At 36.4% G+C, this 23237-nt stretch overlaps 2 protein-coding genes across 7 annotated transcripts in view; one reads left to right on the top strand and one right to left on the bottom strand.

The window, feature by feature from the left end:
* Positions 1-2813: 2813 nt before the first annotated feature.
* SOCS4 (suppressor of cytokine signaling 4) lies at positions 2814-19859 on the bottom strand. 5 transcript variants are annotated; one of them, XM_042943297.1, is made up of 5 exons: positions 19564-19859; positions 16377-16409; positions 15599-15650; positions 12594-12752; positions 2814-6072 (listed from the first exon to the last, which is right to left on the bottom strand). In XM_042943297.1, exon 5 carries the CDS (start codon positions 5978-5980, stop codon positions 4655-4657), a length of 1326 nt encoding a protein of 441 aa, XP_042799231.1. In that variant the 5' UTR covers positions 5981-6072; positions 12594-12752; positions 15599-15650; positions 16377-16409; positions 19564-19859; the 3' UTR covers positions 2814-4654. The 5 variants fall into 5 exon arrangements, with proteins under 5 accessions (XP_042799231.1, XP_042799230.1, XP_042799232.1 ...); XM_042943296.1 differs by lacking the exon at positions 12594-12752; XM_042943298.1 differs by lacking the exon at positions 15599-15650.
* Positions 19860-19948: 89 nt separating this feature from the next.
* Positions 19949-23237, top strand: part of WDHD1 (WD repeat and HMG-box DNA binding protein 1) — a 66617-nt gene continuing 63328 nt past the window's right edge. For both annotated transcript variants that reach the window (XM_042943292.1, XM_042943293.1), the window contains exons 1-2: positions 19949-20025; positions 20244-20336. In XM_042943292.1, the coding sequence (XP_042799226.1) occupies positions 20260-20336 (77 nt within the window). In that variant the 5' untranslated portion in view covers positions 19949-20025; positions 20244-20259. The remainder of the gene's footprint in view (positions 20026-20243; positions 20337-23237) is intronic.

Raw genomic sequence — 23237 nt, 5'->3', positions numbered from 1 at the left:
ACTCTGTATATTCAAGTATATATCAAGTTCATACTTGGTTTACACAGAATTTATTCAATCCTAGCAAAGTCAACATAATTTAAGTAAACCTCCTCTCAAGTTTTACTTTAAGTCTGAAAGCTTAGATTTGATTACAACCACAACAAAAGTGATTATCTTTACTTCCTGCAGAGGTAATCAACTTTTAAAATAACTTAGGCAAACATCAATTTTACATAAACCTTATTAAGGGTAGGAGGAAATTGGAACTGTTCATCCAATCCCAGAGTCTAAACCATAAATCCATATTGTACTGTTATCTCTATTGTCAAACCAAGCCAAGAAAGCCTATTACAGACTAGAAGTGAATGTGAATTTGCAGAGTCCACTAAGGGATACTTTGAAAATCTATCATTACATTACTTTCAAAAAATTACAGAAATTTTCAAGTATGCTCCAAGAGTCACCTCTTAAATGAAGAACTAACCTTCAGCAAGTCAAGTGACAAGTATTATTTACCTACATCTTGTAGGCTAGATGAAGGTAAAAATTTAGGATTGAGTAATCTATTTGAAAATAAAAAGTAAACAAAAAATAGATTCTGGTTTTATTTGAAATAGGATTCATGTGCCCCAAGTCCCTTCCCATTGGGTTATATCCATTAGTCTATATTTCTACCTAGAAGCCAATCCATTTCAAAAGTTACCTCCATTATGAGTCCAACATATTAACGTATTAGTACAGACTCTTGTAGCACTGCTCACTTCTAGTATGCCGTTAAAAAAAGGAAAAAAAAAAAAAAAACCTTTGTGCTTTGCATTCATTTTTTTAGAAATAATAAACGTAAAACTGATTATGGTTAAAACCAAAATTGTAAAGAATTTTTTCCAAATTAGAAACAATAATCTGCATGACTTAAAATCTTTTATTCATTTGGGTATTAAATTACTTAACACACAGGTTTACATTTAAACATTGTTCTCCCTGTGTTGTCTCAAGAAATAATTATGTCTATTTTCCTGTGAAGTCTACTAAAATCAATGTATAACCTATTGATTACACAGATTTTAGCTATAATCATATCTAAAAGTGACAAAAAAGATTATAAATGAAAGCTAAGAGTATATTTATAAGAGTTAGGTTTTAAGGTTTTTGTTTCATAGGAAGAAACCTATTATGTGGGTCTATAAAATGATCCAAACTTCAGAGAGACAGGAAGCTGATAACTTGATTTGTCTTCTTAATGGCTTTGGCTCATGAATAAATGATAATGGTTTGTGTTTTTCTTATCAAAAGAAATGGAATTTGTATGAGTCCTATTTGCCACATTTGCTCTACTTTTTAAAGGATTTCTAATTGCTAAGACATTCTTTATATTATTTATAATAAGTCAAAACTTTAACTGAAAGCCATTCTTTGACCATTAGCTGAATTTCAGGAAAGAAAACAGTTCGGTTCACCAAATCAATAAATCTAGCCACAGGCTGACTAAAAGCTTCCTTTAATCTTCTTCCTATTAGGTCTTCCTCTAAATTAAGCCATTCCCTGTATGAATTATTTAAGTGAATGGCATGGCTATAGAAAGATCACATATGATTCTTTATACAAAAATGCTCAAGGAACCTAAAAACATATCCATTCAGCATATTTCAGGAATTATAGTATGAATCAAGATGCTGTGTAGCTTAAAAAAAGAAGATGCACGGTGGTGGCAGTGGTGGCGGTGACGGTGGTGTCCTGAAAAGCTTGAGAAATAGAAAAGTCAAGTTTATTTCCTGATTAGTGCAGGATGATTCCCAAAGGGCAGTTAAGTGTCTGGTCCAGACCAGCTATTAGCGATTAAGTAGTTCCCTTTCACTGTCAAGGCTCTTCCCTGAGGTGATGCCTAAATTCTTAATTTTAATATTTTATCGTTTCTTTTAGCTCCATCCTTTCTCACCAATAACTCTACACATTTCCACCATGCTGAATGCTTTCTCAACTCTGGAATTTACACTTTTCAAATGCCAACAAACTTAGTTACAAAATTTATATTTAGATATATTTGTATTTTTCCTCGTGTTCCTCTCAAAACTTAATCATTTTAGTTATATATTCCAATAATTACATATTTCACATTTTAAAATTTACTTTGTGAATACTGGATGCTCTTCCAAATGTGTCCTCACAAAGTCACTGAGAAAGAAATTAACCTTTCTAAATTTCAATTCTTTAATGCTTTAAAAATTAATTTATTATTACTCTTCTTTTTCCTTCATGGTAAACAATTCCCTTCTCCAGTCTTTATATTTCTACTTTCCAGATTTCTTTTCACTGTAGCAAACACCAAAGGAAAAATACAAACCATTTCAGAGTAAATAAGTCTCTTCCCTGCTCTCATTTATTAGATCTACTTCAAGGCTATATATATGGCAGTATTTTGAAAATGTTAACAGCTATTAATACCTTGAAGTTGGAAAAATAAGAAAGCCAGAGAAAATATATCACAAGCAACCAGTTTGAATATATGAAAAGCTACTTAGATCTTGATTTTCATATAAACATTAATTTTTACCATTATAAAAGACAACATAATTATATTTCATTTTTCTTTATAAAATTACTCTTTAACAGAATACTTGTTAGCTAGTCATCCCTTAGGTTTTTCTGTACCGATAAAAAGTTATTTTTAAAAGAAAAATATTTAAAACAATAATTGTTTCACAGAAACAGAAAGTCTCATTATCAAATTCTGATAAAAAACTATAATCACGGGTAGATTCTTACTATACTATTAATGTTCTTTCACCAAAAATGGATATTTAGGAAGTGTTCTGTTGGTAAACAAGACAAGCTTCTCAGTGATCTACAAAAGCGTCACAATAAAGATGAGGTAGTATGAGACTTCTCTACTTTTGTAAAAGGGAAATATCATCTTTAGAAGAGATATTTATCCTAGTATCGGTGTTAATGATATCCTGAGCCTCATTACTCCATAGACAGGTGCCATAATTAGTAGTTACCCCTCACTGTAACCAAGACAATTTTGAGATCACTGAGAAAAAAAAAAATGATAGAAGATAATGGTAACAGAGATTTTCCTGGTTCAATTTTGTGGTAATGGCTAAAAATTTATTTTAAAGCTATTACTGAAAAATGCCATCTTTATGTTAACAGAACTGCAGGAAAGCAAAATGCTACTTCAACATAAAAGCGATGATACCTATGAAACACCTGTTCTGAGTTGGAAAGTTGAGTCAAATTTCTTTCAATCCAGGTAGAAGTAGCTTACTACTGGACCTAAATTAGCATTGAGAAATCAATTACTATGATATTAAAAATGCCACTTTGTACAAAGGGCTAGACAGCTCACCAGTAGAAACTACTATCTAGGAAATTATGCACTGACTATTAAAAAAAAGAGGAGTTAGATAGGCTATCACTCCATTTACCTTTATTATACTGGGATAATGATGTTTCTAAATATACTCCCTATCGAGACAGTAAATTTAAAATATTAGTCCCGGTGCCCAGTACTGTTCAGTATGGCATAAGCCATGTAGCTCTCAAAATGTTTTCCCTTTGTTGAAGCCACAGTAAAGACATGTTAATTCTGAAGACAGGAGTATTTGAAACCTGAAAATCAAAACCAGTATCAAGCTTCTTAAAAACTGAGCTCCACGTTTACTTCTTAAATCTTTAGTCAAGCTCAATTTAAAATAATTAAGACTACTTAGGTCCTCCTTGGTTATCAATGGCAATTTGTAGCTGTTTATAATATTGTGGCATTTCCCCAAAGTAACAGGCTCAGAGTTTCTATAAAAAGGCTAATTAGAAGCAACAGTTCATAAGTAAATACAGAAAAACCCCATAGTTGCTTAAATATGTTAGTAACTACTAGTTACTGATAGTGTTATCATTACTTTTTAAGCTTCCAGTGAGAAAGGAACAATATTCATGTTCTGAAAAGAGCAACTCATCTAAGTTGAGTGAAAGACCTATTCAAAAATAACAAATGACCACGCCACAGTGTAGAAAATAAATTCACCTCCAAAAAGTCATGTTCTCATTTGATTCTTCCCAATCGATCAAATTTAGTAATAGTTAATATTTAAAGTGAAACACTTCAAGTTTAATTTTAAACCATTTTGTTACCTTCAGCATTCCTATTATTAAATTACAAAACTCAATTACATTGGTATAGATTGTGAATTATAACACTCAGCTTTACTGAAGAATTTTAAAACAACTCTGAAAGGAGGACAGGGAAACTATATTTTATGTATAGGAATGCCAATGGCATAGGTTAACAAGGAATTTACATTAGGAAAGAACATAAGATTATTTTTAAAGAAAAATACAAAATACCGATTACTTAACTGTATTTGCATTGCCTACCAAATTCCAAATATCCCTGGATCATAAGCAAATTACAATTAAGAAAAAAAATCTTACAATCTATTTGGTAAAAACAAAAACCAAACACGTGGTCAAAAATATTCATTAACCCCTACTGTGTAACTTTAAACAATTATTGTTATCATAAGAAAAATAAACTGATCTGGAAGTAAAATTTAGGGCAGAGATTTATTTTGGATTTCGACTGCCCTTTGTAGAAAAATTCAAAGTGGTATAAGAAAAATAAAATATTAAATGAAAATATGTATATAATCATTCTCATATACCTACACTTTTCCTAGCACTGTTGTTCTGGTGCATCAATCCTGAGTACTCTAACTTTTGATTTATAGTGATATTCCTTCAGATATAATTTCATAGAAGAAGGAATTGGAAGGGCATCAATGCCATCGTAAGTTGTACAGTTACAAATAACTGTTCTGCATATATGTTGCAAGGAAAAAGGGAAAGTCCGAATTAAAGGAGTGGATAAAAGTGGTTCAAAGAACATACAGGCACTTGGGTCCTTATAATGTTCTAGGAGCCCAGTAATGTCAGGAGAATGGAAGACACAAGGATCATGTGCATCAAAACTAAAATTGTGATTCCACTGTTCAATTCTAGCGTGAAGAGAACGACTATAGCGTCTAAAACTAACAGAGAATAAATAGTCTTCCTGTGCTGAGTCTCGAAGTAAAAAGGTACCCTCTGGTTTTCCCTCTAGTAGAGCTTCAGCTGCATATTTATCCATAACTCCCCAGTAACATGGATTGTTATTGATCTGAAGGAGGTCTGGTACAAGACAGTGGACGTAATCAATCTGGGTATGGTACTTAGGAGGTGTTTCCAGCTGCAGGATTTCTTCATCCATTTCCCATTTGGGTTTGTTTCTTTTTCTGGAACTTGTGCAAAGTGTAATAATTTCATCATCTGAATCCATATCACTATCTTCTATACTGTTATTTGAAACTAGGTTCATCACAGAGCCAGTCACAGGACCACCTCTACATGAAGCATTGTTGGTGGTTATGACACAGGGCTGAACATCAGTATGTGAGAAGCAGTTCACCTCTTCTTCCACATTTCTTCTTTGTTTTAGTTGACCATCCCTCAATTCACTCTGAGCCAAGTCTGTGCTTACCCACTCACTGGATTTGGGATTTATAGGAGCAGTGTGTCGTTTAATAAAATGCCACCTAAAGGCTAAATCTGATCGAGGTGGAAAAGGACACTTATCTAACATGAGTTCACTGATATGAATTTTCCTTTTAGACGGAAGCCCCGAAGAGTGCCGACCACTACAATTCTTTATTGGGAAACACTGCCCCACGGCATCTTGCAGTTTCTGTTTAAGAGATCGGCCTAAAAATCTATGCCCACAGGAATGATCTAAATCCAACTCGATGGATGAACAGCTGTGCTTCCTTTCTTGGCTCCTTAAAGGAACTTCAGTTTTCTCTATAGCATTCACTGTTTCAGCATCTGAACAACTTTCACTCTTTTTTGACCAAGATAATTTCTTTCCACTCCACACATACCCGTCCTTTCTGTCAGCACTTCTACTTCGACTAGTTTTGGGCCTTACATCTACATTTTTGCTATTATTTTCACTACTTTCTGCCATTTTGATAAATTATCCACAAATTCCAGTGTTATAAATACTGCTTTTTTAGTTTTTCCAGGAGGGAGTTTCTTCTGGGCACTCTCTGGATGTATCTAAAGAAAAAAAAATCATTAGCCATTTGTCATTCATTTTGTATACAGTGTATATATTAACCCCCAACAGACAAAAGATGAAAAACCAAAATTAGTACAGGTACAAGATAAGAGTACTGGATATATTGGAAGGCAGTCCCAAGATATTTTGTTCTCATTTAAATAATCTGCTTTACTATATACTAATAATTTCATAGGGCCAGGGAATCAAGAACCTGAGTTCTTTTCCCACACCAAATTCTCAATATAGATTAGAAAAACTGAAGCTTCCTCTCTTAGCCAAACTGTATGCTCAAAATGTGAATAATTTCTAGTCTTGAGATACAGCTTATGCCAATATTTCCTCCCCTTATTTTTATTTCACAGCAAACCAGTCAGTGAATTGTTTGTAAGAGACAGTGAGAAATCTATGACTTGGTGTTTGAGAACCACTACTCTATAGTTCCTTTACTTCCCTCTCCTTGTTTTATTTCCTATTGATTGAAAATATGAACTTTTAAGTTATAAAAGCTCTTAAAAATTTATTAAATAATCACCACTGAACAGTATGAATGCCATGCAAGCATTCGCAATGCAATTCTGTCAACTCATTTCAGTAATTGCTCAATTTCACTATTAGTCTAGGCAATTCTTAGAAAATATGGAATAGAATAAAAATTTGTTATTTTACATACACACACACACCCTTGTATTTTTCTTGGTAATTCTGAGAAACAGGTATAAATTTCTATAGGGCAATGACTTGCCCGTGAAATTGGCAGATATAGTAGAATTTACAATGTGAAATACTGAATTTTATTAAGACAAATAGTAATGATTGGTCATAGATGGGATTAAATTAACTCTTCTTAGGTGGAATAAGATTTAAACCCAGAATTGGGGGTAAGGATTCTATAATCTCAAATATTTTACAGATCAAAGTTGAATTAGGAGACTGAGAAAATCAGTCTCACTCAGCACACTAATTATGATTAAGTTTCTGATTATGTCAGAGGAACATTACAATCCTGACAGTCAAGTAAATGTTTATAGCCACTTGAATGTATTTTCAAAGCAATATGATTTGAAACAAACATCTGTAGTAAATACTTAAGCAAGCACCTAAAACTGTGAACTAATGAGTCAGACTTGCCAAATAAAGTACTCCATTGCTAAACACTGAATGGCACCTGGTGATTATACTGATTATTTTTATTTAGTGGGCTCACTAGTATATAGTCATTTAAAATCTATAGGGAAAATATTTTTAATTATAATTTTGGAAGATACATCATCACTTAGGATGCCAAAATTATATTCAACAGTATGCTCTGGCTGTTTATTGACTAAATTCTATTGAGCAAAAATAAACAAGGAGAAGAAACAAAGTAGGCTGAAGAATATGAAGAGTCATGGATTAGAAGAGACACTTGTTACTAAGAGACTGCACACATTTTTCAAGATAAAAAAGTAATAAGGGAGTCCCAAGCAGATATTTTTCATTAATACAACAGAGTTTCTACTTTTTTTCTTTTTATGTTCATTTTTATTTTTGAGAGAGAGAGAAAGACAGAGTGCGAGTGGGGGAAGGGCAGAGAGAGAGAGAGAGAGAGAGAGAGAGAGAGAGACACAGAATCTGAGGCAGTCTCCAGGCTCTGAGTTATCAGCCCAGAGCCCAACGCGGCGCTCAAACTCACAAACTGTGAGATCATGACCTAAGCTGAAGTCAGATGTTTAATTGACTGAGCCACCTAGGTGCCCCAGTTTCTACTTTTTTTTACTCAGTTGTGAAAAATATGTAAGATTTGAAATGCCTGGTGATTTACTAAAAAAATCAATATAGCAGTTTATTAAACTCTGTGACCAACTTAACTACACTGGATATGAGCTCCTTCATCTTGCCTCCCTGTTACCCCTACATTGTACTGTTCCTATTATCAGAGATAAACTCTCTCTCTGTTCTTGACGACATTCCCACCTTTACCAGGGCCTGTTTCAGTTTCTCTCAAGTTCTGTCTTCAATAACCAAGTCTCCTATAAAATCCTTTAGTGATTCTAATGCTTCTTTAGCTACTATACCTGCTGCTTTCTATTACTAAATATCTTAGTGAGTAGTATAACTTCATTTCCTCTCAAAATGAAAGTAGCTTTTTGTTTTTTTCTGATTATAAAATAAGTAATTGTCTGGCTTGAAATGGCCAAGTGGGGGCATCTGGGTGACTTAATTGGTTGACCATCCAGCTCTTGGTTGCAAATCAGGTCATCATCCTAGGGTCATGGGATTGAACCTTGCATCAGGCTCTGCACTGAGTGTGGATCCTGTTTAAGATCCTCTCCCTCCCTCCCTCTCTCTCTCTCTCCACACACCCCCGCTCCTCTCCCCCACTCATGTTATCTCTTATTCTCTCAAGAGAATAAGAATTCTCTCAATAAGAGAATATAAATAAATAAAATGGCCAAGTGAAAATCTTTTCACTTCATCCTTTTCTCAGAAGTTAGCCCAAAACAAGGAAAAATCGGAAATTAAAATACAAAGCTTTTATCTTCAATGAGACTGGCAGATATCTATCACCTGAATCACAAAATATGAGGACAGAATATGAATGGAGGACCAATATCTGACTCAGCAACAGAAGAGGTACCAACAGAGAGGTAGGTAACAGTAGGCACAGAAGTGACATGAATGAGAAGCAAGCCAACAGAGTGGGCGAAGTCCAGGACCCAGAGGCACCAGGTACTATAGAAAATGTGGGTGGAGAACAGGGTGGAAAATGGAGAGGTACGTACTTCCAGCAGATGTACAGCTCTGGTTCTTACTCCTACACTTAGAGGAGATGGGATATTTATCATTTGGAGAAACTGAACCAGAGAGGCTCAGGGCTTTGGATACCAGACACAGGGGTAGAAGGGAAGTTGGGATTAAATCAGAATGAAAGTTCCTGCCTCCTTCTTCAATCTGGCTTCCAGAACTCCAGCATCCACTCGTATCTCCTAATAGGGAATTAAAAGAGACTTTGCCAAAGAATGGAATGGACAAGGAGAAAAGACTTCTAGATGCTGACACCTGGGACTCCTCCAATAAAAAGCTGGAAGGCCACCCAAGCATACAGAGAAGCTTGCTAGTCCATCAGCCCCACCTACTCACAGCTGTCAGGCAGCATTGTTGTGCTTCATTCACTCTGGAATATGAATGAATAGTCATAGGTCATCAGACTTTTGAGGAAAGTCTCTAACAGAAACTAAAAAAACACTAAGAACTGAAAGAAAACCATACCTATAAAAAGAGCAGAAAACAAAACTGATTTCTTCCAAGTTAAGAGAAGATATTACATCTATGAATGAGCAAGAGAAGTATGGGACAATCAGAGAATGAGAAAGCTTTGGGAATTAAAAATATGATTACAGAAATAAAATATTCAATAGGAAAATTGGAGTATAAATTGAGGAAATACTAGGAAGTAGGAAAAAATGGTTAATTAGAAGAGGTAAGAAAACTAGAGGAACAATACATACATTTCATACCAAATAACAAAATAAAGGGGGAGAAACTATACAAGAAACCACATTAGGAAATTTCCTAGAACCAAAGTACATGAGCCTCCATAATGAAAGAGCTTTCAGTACCCAGCACAATGGGGCAAAATACACAATGGGCTACATTATTCTAAAATTTTACAACCCTAGAGATGAAGACATAATATAGTTAAGAGAGTAGATCTCACATTAAGCATTCTTACCATAGTTAAATAAACAAATAAGTCTAAGCCAAAAAAAAAAAAAATTAAAAAAAATAAAGAACAGTCTTCTTGTGGGAAAAAAGTCACAAAGGAATGTAAATAAAACGGCATCTGTTTCTCAATAGTAATATTAGGAGCTAGAGGCTAGTTTTGGAATCTAGAAGCTAGTTTCCAACTTTGAAGAGACAATCAGTCAAATTATCAATCAAATATCAGGATAAGAGGGACACCTGGGTGGCTCAGATGGGTGAGTGCTCAACTTTGGCTCAGGTCATGATCTCACAGTTGATGAGTTCAAATCCCACATCAGGTTCGTTGCTGTTGGCATGGAGCCTGCTTTTGGATCCTCTGACCCCCTCTTTCTACTCCCCCCCCTCCCGGCTTGCGCACTCTCTCTCAAAAACAAATAAGCATAAAAAAAAAAAAAAGAAATTTCCAGACATGCAAAACATCAACAATTTTACCTCATACTGGAAGATACAGTCTTCTAAAATTAGAGTTGTACAACACATCAAAAGATAAAACACAGGAAATAAGACATTTAACACAGCAGAAAGGAAATCTGAATTCTTAGGGTGATGAAGAAGGAAAGTCTCTAGACAACAGGGTATCCAGAGCAACTAGTCGATAAAATTACACAAGGCCATAGGCTCCAAGGTGGAGGATCTTGAGGAAAAAAAACAAACAAAACAGAATTGACTTTCCCCTGCTTGTGCTCTCTCTCAAAATAAATAGACATAAGAAAGAAGAAGAGAGGAGGAGGAGGAGGAGGAGGAGGAGGAGGAGGAGGAGGAGGAGGAGGAGGAGGAGGAGGAGGAGGAGGAGGAGGAGGAGGAGGAGGAGGAGGAGGAGGAGGAGGAGGAGGAGGAGGAGGAGGAGGAGGAGGAGGAGGAGGAGGAGGAGGAGGAGGAGGAGGAGGAGGAGGAGGAGGAGGAGGAGGAGGAGGAGGAGGAGGAGGAGGAGGAGGAGGAGGAGGAGGAGGAGGAGGAGGAGGAGGAGGAGGAGGAGGAGGAGGAGGAGGAGGAGGAGGAGGAGGAGGAGGAGGAGGAGGAGGAGGAGGAAGAAGAAGAAGAAGAAGAAGAAGAAGAAGAAGAAGAAGAAGAAGAAGAAGAAGAAGAAGAAGAAAGGGGTGCCTGGGTGGCTTAGTTAGTTGAGGATCTGACTTCAGCTCAGGTCATGATCTCGTGGTTCATGGGTTCAAGCCCCGCATCAGGTTCTGCGCTGACAGCTCAGAGCCTGGAGTCTGCTTTGGATTCCATGTCTCCCTTTCTCTCCTCCTGCCCCTCCCCTGCTTGTGCTCTGTCTCTCTCCCTCTCTCTCAAAAATAAACATTAAAAAAATTAAAAAAAAAAAAGAAAACAGAATTGTAAAACACCTGACTCAGCCATGAATGATATTTACATATTCACCAAAACTCTGATATAATTGAGAAAACAAAATGAAAAGAAGGAAACTAAAAGAGAGTTAAATCCTCATCTATCATGAGAGAAACTCAATTGATGTCTGTTAACTGATGAACCAAGAAAGAGAAGTATAAGCATATGATTTAGAAATATAAAGGTAAATATCAGAAAAACAGAGATTGAAAGTAGATGCCTCTGGGATGGGTTCAATTGCAGCATTTCTTAGCTTATCTAAACTTCCAGTTTAATTTAAATTTTAACCTAGGCACATATATCGTTTTGATAGAAATAATAATAATTCATACTCACTGGGACAAATTCAAACTAAGCTTCAAGTTATGAGGAAAAACCCAAAATTATCCATAATCCTACCACCCAGCAGTAACCATTTTAACATTTTCAATATCTCTATGCATGTATATGACAAGGATGCAGTTCCACAGCACAATGACAATGGGCATTAGTAATATGGTTTGAGTCCAGTTTATTTTATACTAGCCATATCACCTGAAACCTCAGTTTTTTTCATCTGAAAAATGGAGATCTTAATGCCATCTAATTCATTGAGCTGTTGGGGATTAAACGGAATAATGTATGTTAAGTACTCAGCCAGATCCTAAATGTATTAAGCACTCAATAAATTTTTTTTAAAGAAAGATATTAGATATATTGTTTTATTAAGGCACGTAAGCCAGTTTAATAGAAATAGTTTATAATGACAAAAATCACAAGAATACTTCTGTCTCTAGCCCAATTCTAACTACAAAGTTTATGAGCAAATATAATTTTCAGGAGGATAACAAAATGTTTCAAAGTGAAAAGGGATCAATATGCCAGATATAGCTGAAACTCAACAGACCACGAAGCTAGAGAATAATTTGACATTTTCCCCCAGAGAACTAGTTTCCAGCCTTAATAAAGTTTACCTGCCAACATTAACAGGTTTACTTCAGCAAGGCTTACCAACTTGTATATACTAGGTACCTATAAGTTAAGTATCTCCGGATTTTAGGTTAACTGTTCTTATGTGTGTAAATGCTGTAGGTGTCCACAGAATAAAATGAAATACCATTGCCCTAGATGAATTTTCCATACATTTATCTGTACTTCGAGTTTTTGCACAGAAAATCTTGACTCATTTTCAAAAGTATCTCAGAACTATAGCCTTATATAAATTTCACATAGCTATTCTTTTGCTAGAAAATTGAGTTCATCTTCAGAAGTTCATCCCACTTTTATAAATTATTGCAAAAATTTGATTTGGTAAAACGTACCATATCAATATATGTATATGGGCTAGAATGTCATTTAATGTTGTAATCTTCAAGGTAGTAAGAAAATTTAACTTCTATTTATATTTGTATAAACAATAGAAAAATTAAAATTTATTAATATTGAATACATGGTTGGCAATGTTCCCATCACTTGTTGTCAGATGGTTACGTGCTGGATGGTGTGCTGTTCCTGGGAGAAGAATAGGAGTTCCAAAAAGTTGAGGACCTGATGGCAGCCCTCTCCAATTCTTTGTTCACCTTTATGGATTGCACCTGCTTCCATGTTACTGGAAAAGATTTATGGATTATATTACCTTAAATAAGTAAATCTTCACAATACTTTGTAAATAGACACAATGATGGAAATTTTATAACATACTAGGTTTGCTAGCTACCTCAGAGCAAAGTACTTAAGTTGTTGAAATTGAAGATGAGTTATGCATTTTTCTTTCACAAAATGACAGGTGTTCTAAAATTGATGATCTTTATTTACTGGGATAAGTTGCTCTCAGCAGCTATTTAGCAGATATATGAAGAAAGAAAGGCAAAACAAAATATCTAAGTGGTCATTTCATGGTATAGGTAACATCTTAATTACTATGAAAGTAACTGCTTAAAGAAAACATGCTATGGAGAAATCTTTTTATAAAAAAGATATTCAAATTTCCCTATTACATGATTTTTTTTACAAAAATGATAAAAATGCGTCATGTATATAAACTCCCACATCTTTACACTTAAGATGCATGGAAAAATAATTTTCTAATCTCTTCCACAAGTTTCATTAAACCTTAAAATTCTTAAAAGTAAAAAAATTAAATCACACTGTTACCAATAAAAATAACATTAATTTTTAGTGAGAACAAAATTATTTTAATTGTTATATTTTTCAAGACTAAAGATGAATTTTGGAGAAGTGCTTTGGTGTCTTGCCTATACAGGTAAAATCTGAATGTAAAAAAAAACTGTAGGGTTCTAAATCTGAACAAATCCTTTCAAATAGCCTATCATTAATTCTTGGAATTTTATGGACTTTGCATAAACGAAGCAGAAGAGACACAAATTCCTAAGAAAGTAGCTTTACTACCATTTTAATGTAGTATAGAAATCAAAGATGATATTTTAAAACGTGCTGACAAATCAAAGATCTTTGTTGGTAACTGCAAAGGTGTTTTTTGTTTTGTTTTGTTTTTTTTAAGAGGGTGAAAAAAATCACTTGGGAGAAGGTTGCTTTGGCTTTTGATTCAATAATTAATTTTTTATGAAGGCAGCTAAATTACATTGCTCTGGGGAGTACACAGTGACATCTTTCAAAAAAATCATTTCTTTTTTTTTTTAATTTTTTTTTTTAATGTTTATTTATTTCTGAGACAGAGAGAGACAGAGCATGAGTGAGGGAGGGGCAGAGAGAGAGGGAGACACAGAATCAGAAGCAGGCTCCAGGCTCTGAGCTGCCAGCACAGAGACCGACGCGGGGCTCGAACTCACAAACCATGAGATCATGACCTGAGTCGAAGTCAGTCTCTCAACCAACTGAGCCACCCAGGCGCCCCCCAAAAAATGATTTCTTAATAAGCAAGAGGCAAATATCTAAAAAGCAAATTTATATAAAAGTCATTTTCAAGAAAGCAAGTTCCCAGATTCAGTAACCATTTGATCCCAAATACTACCACCAGTTGCAAGGATGGTGAAATGAAAATGAAATCCAACATGAACATTCTACAAGCAAAAGCTTTAAATAACATTTAGTTAGTTCTACTGAATAAGGTCAGATAGGTGATTTTAATTCAAGATTTCTACAGAAAACTGTTAAAAAGCCAGTAATTAAAAGGTTAAACTTCATCAATCTGGAAAACTCATTGTATTCTCTATAATGTTGGATACCAGAGCATTATTGTATATATTAATTATTCATTGAACAAGTACTTTATCTATCATGCTGATACATATCTAAGACCAGAATTCATGTGAATACTAAATTAAAATAAATTTGATCCTAATAGAATTATTTATTGCACTACATTAAGAATTTAAAAATAAATTATTACTCTGGTAGTAATTCAGACCTGGGAATTTCCTTACCAAATTCATGATTCCAAAGTTTACTTGCCATTATGTGGCCAAAACTCCCTGAAAGCATTCTGATCATAGTCTGTGATATTTGAATTAGATTCTGTGGGTCATAGTCCTTAACATTTGATCATAGTCTGATACTTAAGGAGGATTCTGTGGCACATTTAGGGCCCACAAATGGAATACACTGGATAGTAGATGACAGATGAATTCCTTGAAATGTTAAGAAAAAAATGTGAAAAATAAATTTGTTCATATGAAAAAATCTCTGAACTAAAATACATTTTTTTCTCATTACAAAAGCAATACAGGTTTATTTTTCAGTAAATATTTTTAGTGTCTCTTTTATTCACGCTACCAAGGAAGGGCTCATGAGACTTAATCCGATTAAAAAACAAAACAAAACAAGCAAAAGGAATTATTGATTAGTACCACTACATTCTCCTCTTCTCTCTACTCTCCATTTACTTTCCCAATTATAGTTTGCTTATGCCACTGTCCCCCAATCTACTTTTGTGGACACTAGTTCTAAAAGATGTTAATACACTTTCTAGAGAAATAGGGGTTTCTTTGACAAACAAGTTTAGGAATGGCTTCCCCTCTGAAAGATCACGTTGCATATTTCGTAAAGGTTCTGAGAGGTCCTTCAGTTAAGAAGCCTGGTTAAGCCCTAGTTTCCAATACTTGGCTTACAGAAATCCTTCTAGAGCACATTTTAGGGGAAACATTAACTTGGTCTAATATTTAAATGATTGTACATTCCCTGAGCCAAAAAGAAATGTCTGGGAACCTGTCACTGAAGAAGGTGAGTAAAGAGAGCAGAAAACTAAGCTGGCAGTACCTAGACTTTTAAAAGTGGAAGGACCTTAAAAGAATCTCAGAAACCAGAACCTTTAAGATAGAGGATTGCAACTCTTTAGGGAATAAACTAGATTGAACGGATGTATTTTTTCTTTCCAATTTGTAATTTTTAAATTATAAAAACAATATATGCTCAGTATAAAATATATGGAACATTCAGACAAGTTTAAAAAGGAGGAAAAAACTATAATTCAATTACCTAAAGACAATCAGTTTAGACATTTTGGCTTATTTCCTTGCAATCTTTTTTCCTATGAAAGAAATTTAAAAAGAAAATTTTAATGTTTTAAAGATCTATAAAAAATTAATAATCTGCACTTTTTCACTACACTATATTTAAAAATAAAGTATGGTGGGGTGCCTGGGTGGCTCAGCTGATTAGGAGTCCGACTGGTGAGTTTGGCTCCAGTCATGATTTCATCGTTTTTGAGTTTGAGCCCCACATCGGGCTTTGCATTGACAAGTGTGGAGCCTGCTTGGGATTCTCTCTCTTTCCCTCTCTCTCTGCCCATCCTCTGCTGGTGCACACGCTTGCAGTCACTCTCTCTCTCTCTCTCTCTCTCTCTCTCTCGTTCTCTCAAAATGAATAATTAAACTTAAAAAAAAAAGTGAAGCATGGTGCAGATGAAATAGCATAAGGGTCTAAATCATCAAACATGGGCTAAAATTCAAAATTTGTCACTTACTAGTTATGTCACCTGATTTTTAAAATCTAATTTAGCTTCAGTTTTCACATTGTAAAATCTGGATAACGCAAGCTGTCTCCTGTTTTTACTGCCAGGATTAAGGCATATGAAAATAGCATAGCATTGAGCTTAATGAAAATACATATTTGCTACCTTCTATTATTATTCAGAACTTTTCACGTAGAAGTTAATTTCTAAAAACGAGAGGTTGGAAAGTTGCAAAATTTTTAAAAAGTAACAAGAGGAAACAAAGGCCATCTATAAGGCTAGAAAATCTACACAAAAATATACCTCGAAAATCTGAGATGGAGGAGGCTTCAGCATCTGAAATATCATAAAACACTTTATGTTATTCCTGATATCAAACAGTGTCTTTTTAGAAAGTTATAAAACTTTATAAATTCTTTATAAAAATATTATGGGTATAAACTTTTAATTATTAAAGAAATTGTAGTTTCTTGCAAGCTAACTTTATAAAAAATTTATAAAAATTTATAACTTTATAAAAAATTTATCTTTATAAAAATATTATGGGTATAAACTTTTAATTATTAAAGAAATTGTAGTTTCTTGCAAGCTAACTTAGTAAATATATAGATTTCAACAGAAATAGTAGGTAGGTATTTTTTTAACTAATTATAAATTATTCTTTCCACTGTTTTACAATAATTACATATGCTTACATTTTAGCCTGGGTGACGTTTTACCTATGCTAGTTGTTAACAAACTACTATAAGATGATTCTTTGAAGATGATTTATTTAAATAAAATGCTTTATTGTCCTGATATGTTTTATTAAATTCTAAGTTTTATGGCAAAAGTTATGATTTGGAGAGGCAGTATAGTACACTACCTTGAACCAGAAGGAAAAAGATCTGTGCTCTAAAAAAAAAAAAAAAAGACATGTGCTCTACTTCTAGTTCCGACATTTGGTAGGAGTATGACTTTGGACAAACCACAATCTTTCCAAATCTTGGTTTCTTCATCAATAAAAGAGTGATTATATTTGTCTTGCTGTGTAAGGATCCACTATCCATGTTAACAACATAATCAAATAGTATGGCTGTCTTTAGCCACAGGAACTGGATAGCTGGAAATAGGACTTTTACTATATTGCCTTTTATACCTTAGGAAGTTTATACATATGCCAAGTAATATTTACTCCAAAAATTAAATAGCTGGTAAGTTTCAGGACACCTTCAGAGATACACAAATCAGATTTCTAAACTGTCTTCATTGTTATTTTTTTCAATATTCTGTTCCCTTCAGTTATTTTAACCTTCTCTTCCAGCCTTCTTTCACATAATTAGTGATTTTTACATCGAGTACATATTTTATTGAAAAGGCATTTTTTAAACTCCTTCCATAAGGTAATACTGATATACTTCTCAGATAAACTGAGTCTCTCCGAGTATATGATATAGATGACACTCATCACCATCAGCAGAATGATAATATATATTTGTGTTCTCTCACCCTATTGCCCTTGAGAACAGTATTTGTGAACCTAAGGGTCCTAAAAGTGGTCGCAACAGAGCAAAGCTAATCTTCATTGCATTGAAACTGCGACCTCGGGATCATTTTCAGTGAGTTCATTCAGCTGCCCACTCCTGTGAGACACGTACTATGAATGATAAATAAATCCATTTGGAAAATTTTGACAGCCAGATCAGTGACAGCTACGATGGATTTTTTTAAAAAGCTATGTTATCCTAAATAACCAAACAATTTTGCAAACATTTAAGTTACATGCATTTCATTACTACATTGTCTAATACATGTTGTTTGAATGTCAGTTTCCATCAACAAGACCATGAACTCATTGACATTAAAATTTGCAGGCTTTTGAATGAGAAATGGGACTTGTGAAAATATTATACTCGCAAAAGTAAGAATACATCTTTTAATGTTTGAAAACTATTTTAAAATTTTTGCTTAATGATTTAAACAAAAATAAATTCCAATTTGAATAAAAACATTAAGTACCCACCCAAGCACCCTGTTAATCACACCAGACATTAGTAACAATTAGTTTTATACATCCATGAGTATCTCCTATATACTATAACAATCAATGGAAGTAATGTCTCCATTTTAGAGATGAGGAATATGACATTCAGAAAAAGAAAAGCATATTCAAGGTCATACAATGAGTAACTGACAGAGTGAAAATTAAAACCTACAGTTGTTCAACTCTAAGGCCCAAGTTCTTGTCAAACATGTGAAATTTGTAAAGGAAATTTTTCTTTAACCTATGAATCACAGGGTCTGGTTGCTAAGACAGAGTGAAGGGAGAGAAGTACAGACACCATTCAGAGTTTAAAGTTACATGGTGTTATAGATATCATAGTTAGGTCATTTTATACCTATAACTGTTGGTCCAATTTATAGATTCTTCTTAGGCTGAGGTCTGAATATTACTACCTTGAAATCTCATCATGATATACTCAGTATAGAGACAAATATTATCAGAGTTCATCTTTAATCCCATAGTTTATCCAGTTATATTCACTTGGATAAAAAAATTACAAATCAGTCTATGTTAAAACTAACGAATGATATCCAAATAAAATTAAGTCACTCAGAAAGAATCATCTCAGGTATCTTTGGCTGTTGTGGGAAATCAACAATAGGTTGGCTATTTTCCCATAAATCCCAAGCTCATTTTCGGCTCATCATTCTTCCTCTTCATTCATATACCAAACTTAAGTATCTAGGAAGCCTACTGGGAGCGCTAGTACTCAAAACAACTCTTCACACAATGCCAAGACCTTAAGAACAATAGCACGGTTTGTGTAACTGTGCAACTTTTCACAATGGGACTAGATTAAAAAACAATGGGGAAATCTCTATAACAAAAAAAGTCTCATTTATGTCATAAACTAGTGTCCGATGGAGACTACAAGGTGGGTACCACAAAAATATGCAACTGTGAAGGTATTCAACAGAGACTGGTCCATCAACATGGGGACACAATCTAAACCATAAACTTAATGGCCAAGACCTTCGCGCAGACTGCAAGGAGCGAAGTATTCAACAATATATTTTAGTTCTGGCTCTTCTTTTAGATCTAAGTACTCCAGTGAACTTCAGGTCGGGTCTAAACGGGGAAACCCAAGTTACTTTCTTCTTCTGGGATATATATATATATATATATATATGTAAAGAGTGCCCCCTAAATAAGCATTAACGTACGGGCCATACCTCCAGAGACTGAGAACTAAGATTAAAGTCTTCCCTTCTTTATCTCCATAGAAACGACAAGGTGAGGGCGCGAAGGATGCCAAGATGAAAGGTTTGGGAAGAGTCTTGCTCTCCTGGGGAGAAGATGCTCAAATACCTCATTCTTTAGCAGGGCCCCACGGAGGGGCTGGACAAGTTCAGGAACTCGGATATGGTTGCATGTTAGGAGAGCCTGGAAAGCGGTAGCAGACCCCAATCGACAAGGCCAGGCAGCAACCACCCTTCCCCCACTCACCTCTCAGAGCGCAGCTTAACTGGGGCTGTCCGAGTAACTGCCGCCATCACCATCGCCATCACTCTGGGTACTCGCTAAGGTGAAGGCAGGCCCAGTCACTCCTGCACCTCCAGTAGGTCCTATAAGGCGGATGCCTTTCTGCAAGCTGACACCCCTCGGCGCTGGGTTCTGGTCTCAGAGGATGCGGTCACCGCCTCCACCTGCTCCCAAGGCGCTGCCATCACTTCCGTGTTCGGCACCCTCCCTTTCTTCCTCACTCCCCCAGCAACCGGCTTTTTCCTTTGCAGGCGGCGCGTAGCTGACGCCACCACCCGGCGACTTCGCTCTTGCTCTGCGCCGGGCGTGGGCGGTCGGGCGGGCCGGCGCAGGCGCAGTGGTAGCGAGCACGCCAGAGCGCGGGAAGCGGCCCGGCGCGGGCGTTTGTTCCACGCTTTTCCTCACCGGCGTAGCTCGGTTCTCTCGGTGAGTACCCCCTTGCGCTGCCAGTGTCCTTACAGCGCACCGAAGGGAAACGTGTCCCCTTCCCGGCTAATTGTCTGGCAGACGCTCTGCTCTGTCTTGTTTGTGCCACTCGGGTGGGGGAAAGGGGACCACCGGGAGACTAACTTCCCTGCTTCTTCTTCAGCCACCGGCTTTTCCTCCCCTTTAAACTAATACTAGTTTTGATAAAACATTTTTAGGTGGGTAGAAGGAAAGATGCCTGCCACCCAGAAGCCGATGAGATTTGGACATACCGAGGGACACACAGATGTCTGTTTTGATGATTTGGGGAGGTAAGGTACTTTGAGAAACGAAAAGAACGTTTGAGGTGTAAATATTACAAAATTTATTGTTATGCGTCAGATAAGCAGCCTAAAATGACGCAACCAGACAGAAAAAAGACTGAAGTCTAAAATGGCACATGGGGGCGCCTGGGTGGCGCAGTCGGTTAAGCGTCCGACTTCAGCCAGGTCACGATCTCGCGGTCTGTGAGTTCGAGCCCCGCGTCGGGCTCTGGGCTGATGGCTCGGAGCCTGGAGCCTGTTTCCGATTCTGTGTCTCCCTCTCTCTCTGCCCCTCCCCCATTCATGCTCTGTCTCTCTCTGTCCCAAAAATAAATAAAAAACGTTGTAAAATGGCACATGTATTTTCCTTAGGTTTATTGTTCGATTCGGGCCGTCCTTGTAGTTTTAGTATGTCTAAAAAGTTAACGAGTGTAAAATCTTACTTCCAGAGGAGTTGGAAAGATGTGAGCTTTCTCCCATATTTATCTTTTGTTCACTTGTCCTCTGCATCCCACGTGATTATTTTGTCAGATGGCTAGCTGCCTCTTTCTCAAATTCAGTGGCCCTTTCTGTCGTTTTGGTGTTGTGTCTTTCCTTGGCTTTTGTGATACTATTTCCTTTTTTACTGTTAATAACTTTTGACTTTTTTCCCCCCAGCTTACTTCCTTTGCTTAATTGATTGTGATCTTTTCCCAGGGTTATTCTGGTCTCTTTTTTATCTTTCTAAATCTCATTACTCTGCAGTACTATCCAGTTTCGTGACTTCCGCTGTCACTCCTATATTGATTGATTTATTGAAAAAATATTTGCGTGTCAACTCTGGTGGAGGTTAGAGATACAGTATTACAAACAACAGTCTCTTCATTGACCTTAGAGTCTTTTTAGATTGACCGACATTCTGCACAGATTAATCACAGCAGTGAATGTACGTTTAGAATTATACTTAGCAATATTAAATGATAGGTATAATGATAAGCATATATGAAGGAACGTTGATACAGTTTGGGAGGTGGGGAAGGTTTCTCAGAAGAAGTGTTTCTTGAGATGAGATCTGAAGATTGAGTAGGTGTTAGGGAGTATAAAGAGATGAGGGGTGGCAGTGGGGTGGTGGTGTTGGCATTCCAGGCAGAGGGAACCCTGAAAAATTCCAGTGGGGTAGGGACCATGGTATGCTCAAAGGACAGAAAGAAAGCTAGTGATGCCAAAATGTAGAGTGTGATGCAGAGGTTGATGAGAGATGAAATCTGTGATGGTAAGCAATGGGCATCCTATCCAAGACCTTCTGGGCTTTATTAAAGAATCTTGTTTTCATTTTAAAAGCCATAGGAAGGTATTAAAAACTTGAAGCAGAGAGATGTGATCAGACTTTTTTTTTTTAGTGTTTGTTTATTTTTGAGAGAGAGAGAGAGAGAGAGAGAGAGAGACAGAATGCGAGCAGGGGAGGGGCAGAGAGAGGGAGACAGAACCCTAGGCAGGCTCCAGGCGCTGAGCTGTCAGCATAGAGCCCCACGCGGGGTTTGAACTCATGAACTGTGAGATCCTGACCTGAGCTGAAGTCGGACACTTAACCGACTGAGCCACCCAGGCACCCCCAGACTCTTGTTTTTGAGAAGTTAGGTGGAAGATTAAGTGGAAAAGTAGAAGTGGATGCAGAAAGACTGAGGAGGTACCTGTATTAGTCTTGTGGAGTGTGATGGAAGCTTGGACTAGGGAAGACATGACATGGAAAAAGGAGGATGCATTCAGGAAATATTTAAAAGGTAGAATCAACAGGATAGATCAGACATTAATGATGAAGGAGATGGAGATGTCTGGGATCACATCTATGTCTCCGGGTGTTACATTTGGGGAGATGACAGTGCCATTCACAGATATCTGAAATGTTTGGAGAGGAGCTTATTTCAGAGGTAGAAGAAGAGTGGAGATTATGAGTTTACATTTGAACATTTGGAATATTTCTTTGAGATATTCAACTAGAGGTGTAGACAGTTAGATAAATGGGTCTAAAGCTAAGAAATGTGAGCTAGAAATAGAAATCTGTATCTTTTGCTGATGTCTCCTGGAGTTAAGGATTGAGGTCTTGACTGGAAATCTAGATGTGGAAGTTAATAAATAGATATTTAATGCATTGAACTTGGGTGAAATCACCTAGAGAGGGAGTAAATGTAGTTGAGAAAAAAAGTTTAAGGGCTAAGCCCTCAGACACTCCAAAATATTTAGAGATCCAATTAAAGAAGGAAGACCCAGCTAAGGAGACTTAAGACGGGCTGGCTAGAAAAGTAGAAAACCAAGAGACAAGAATGATGTCTAGAAGCCAAATAAAGTAAGCATTTTAAGGAGGAGGAAATAATAAACGATGTCAAATGCTGCTGGTGGGTCAAGTTGAGGACTGAGAATTTACCATTAGATTTGGTAATATGGGTGATCTAGCTTTTGTTATGGAGTGGTGAGAATGAAAACCTTGTTGCAGTGTATTCATAAAACTGGAAAGGGAGGAATTAGAGTTAGCGAGGATGGCACTCAAAGAGTAAGGGTAGTTGGATAGGGATGTGAGGTCAGGAAAGGTTTTTGTTTTAATGTTTATTATTTTTGAGAGAGAAAGAGAGAGAGAGCAAGCAGGGGAGGGGCAGAGAGAGAGGGAGACACAGAATTGGAAGGAGGCTCCAGGCTCTGAGCTGTCAGCACAGAGCCTGGCGCGGGGCTCAAATCCACAGACAGCGAGATTATGACCTGAGCTGAAGTCGGCCGCTTAACTGACTGAGCCACCCAGGCACCCTGGGAAGGTTTTTGTTTTAAAGTGAGAGATGCAGTATATGTATGAATGGAGATGATCCATATCCCAGGGAGGGATAAGTTGTTGTTATGGTAGGAAGAGGGAGAATTGCAGGAGTGATGGCCTTGAGTAGGTAA

This window comes from Panthera leo, chromosome B3, assembly GCF_018350215.1.
Source record: "Panthera leo isolate Ple1 chromosome B3, P.leo_Ple1_pat1.1, whole genome shotgun sequence".
NCBI lineage: Eukaryota > Metazoa > Chordata > Mammalia > Carnivora > Felidae > Panthera > Panthera leo.
This window is presented reverse-complemented; position numbering and strand designations above follow the sequence as displayed.

Bases quoted from the DNA above. Each gene is read 5' to 3' on its own strand.
- SOCS4 (XM_042943297.1), bottom strand. From the start codon at position 5,980: ATGGCAGAAAGTAGTGAAAATAATAGCAAAAATGTAGATGTAAGGCCC.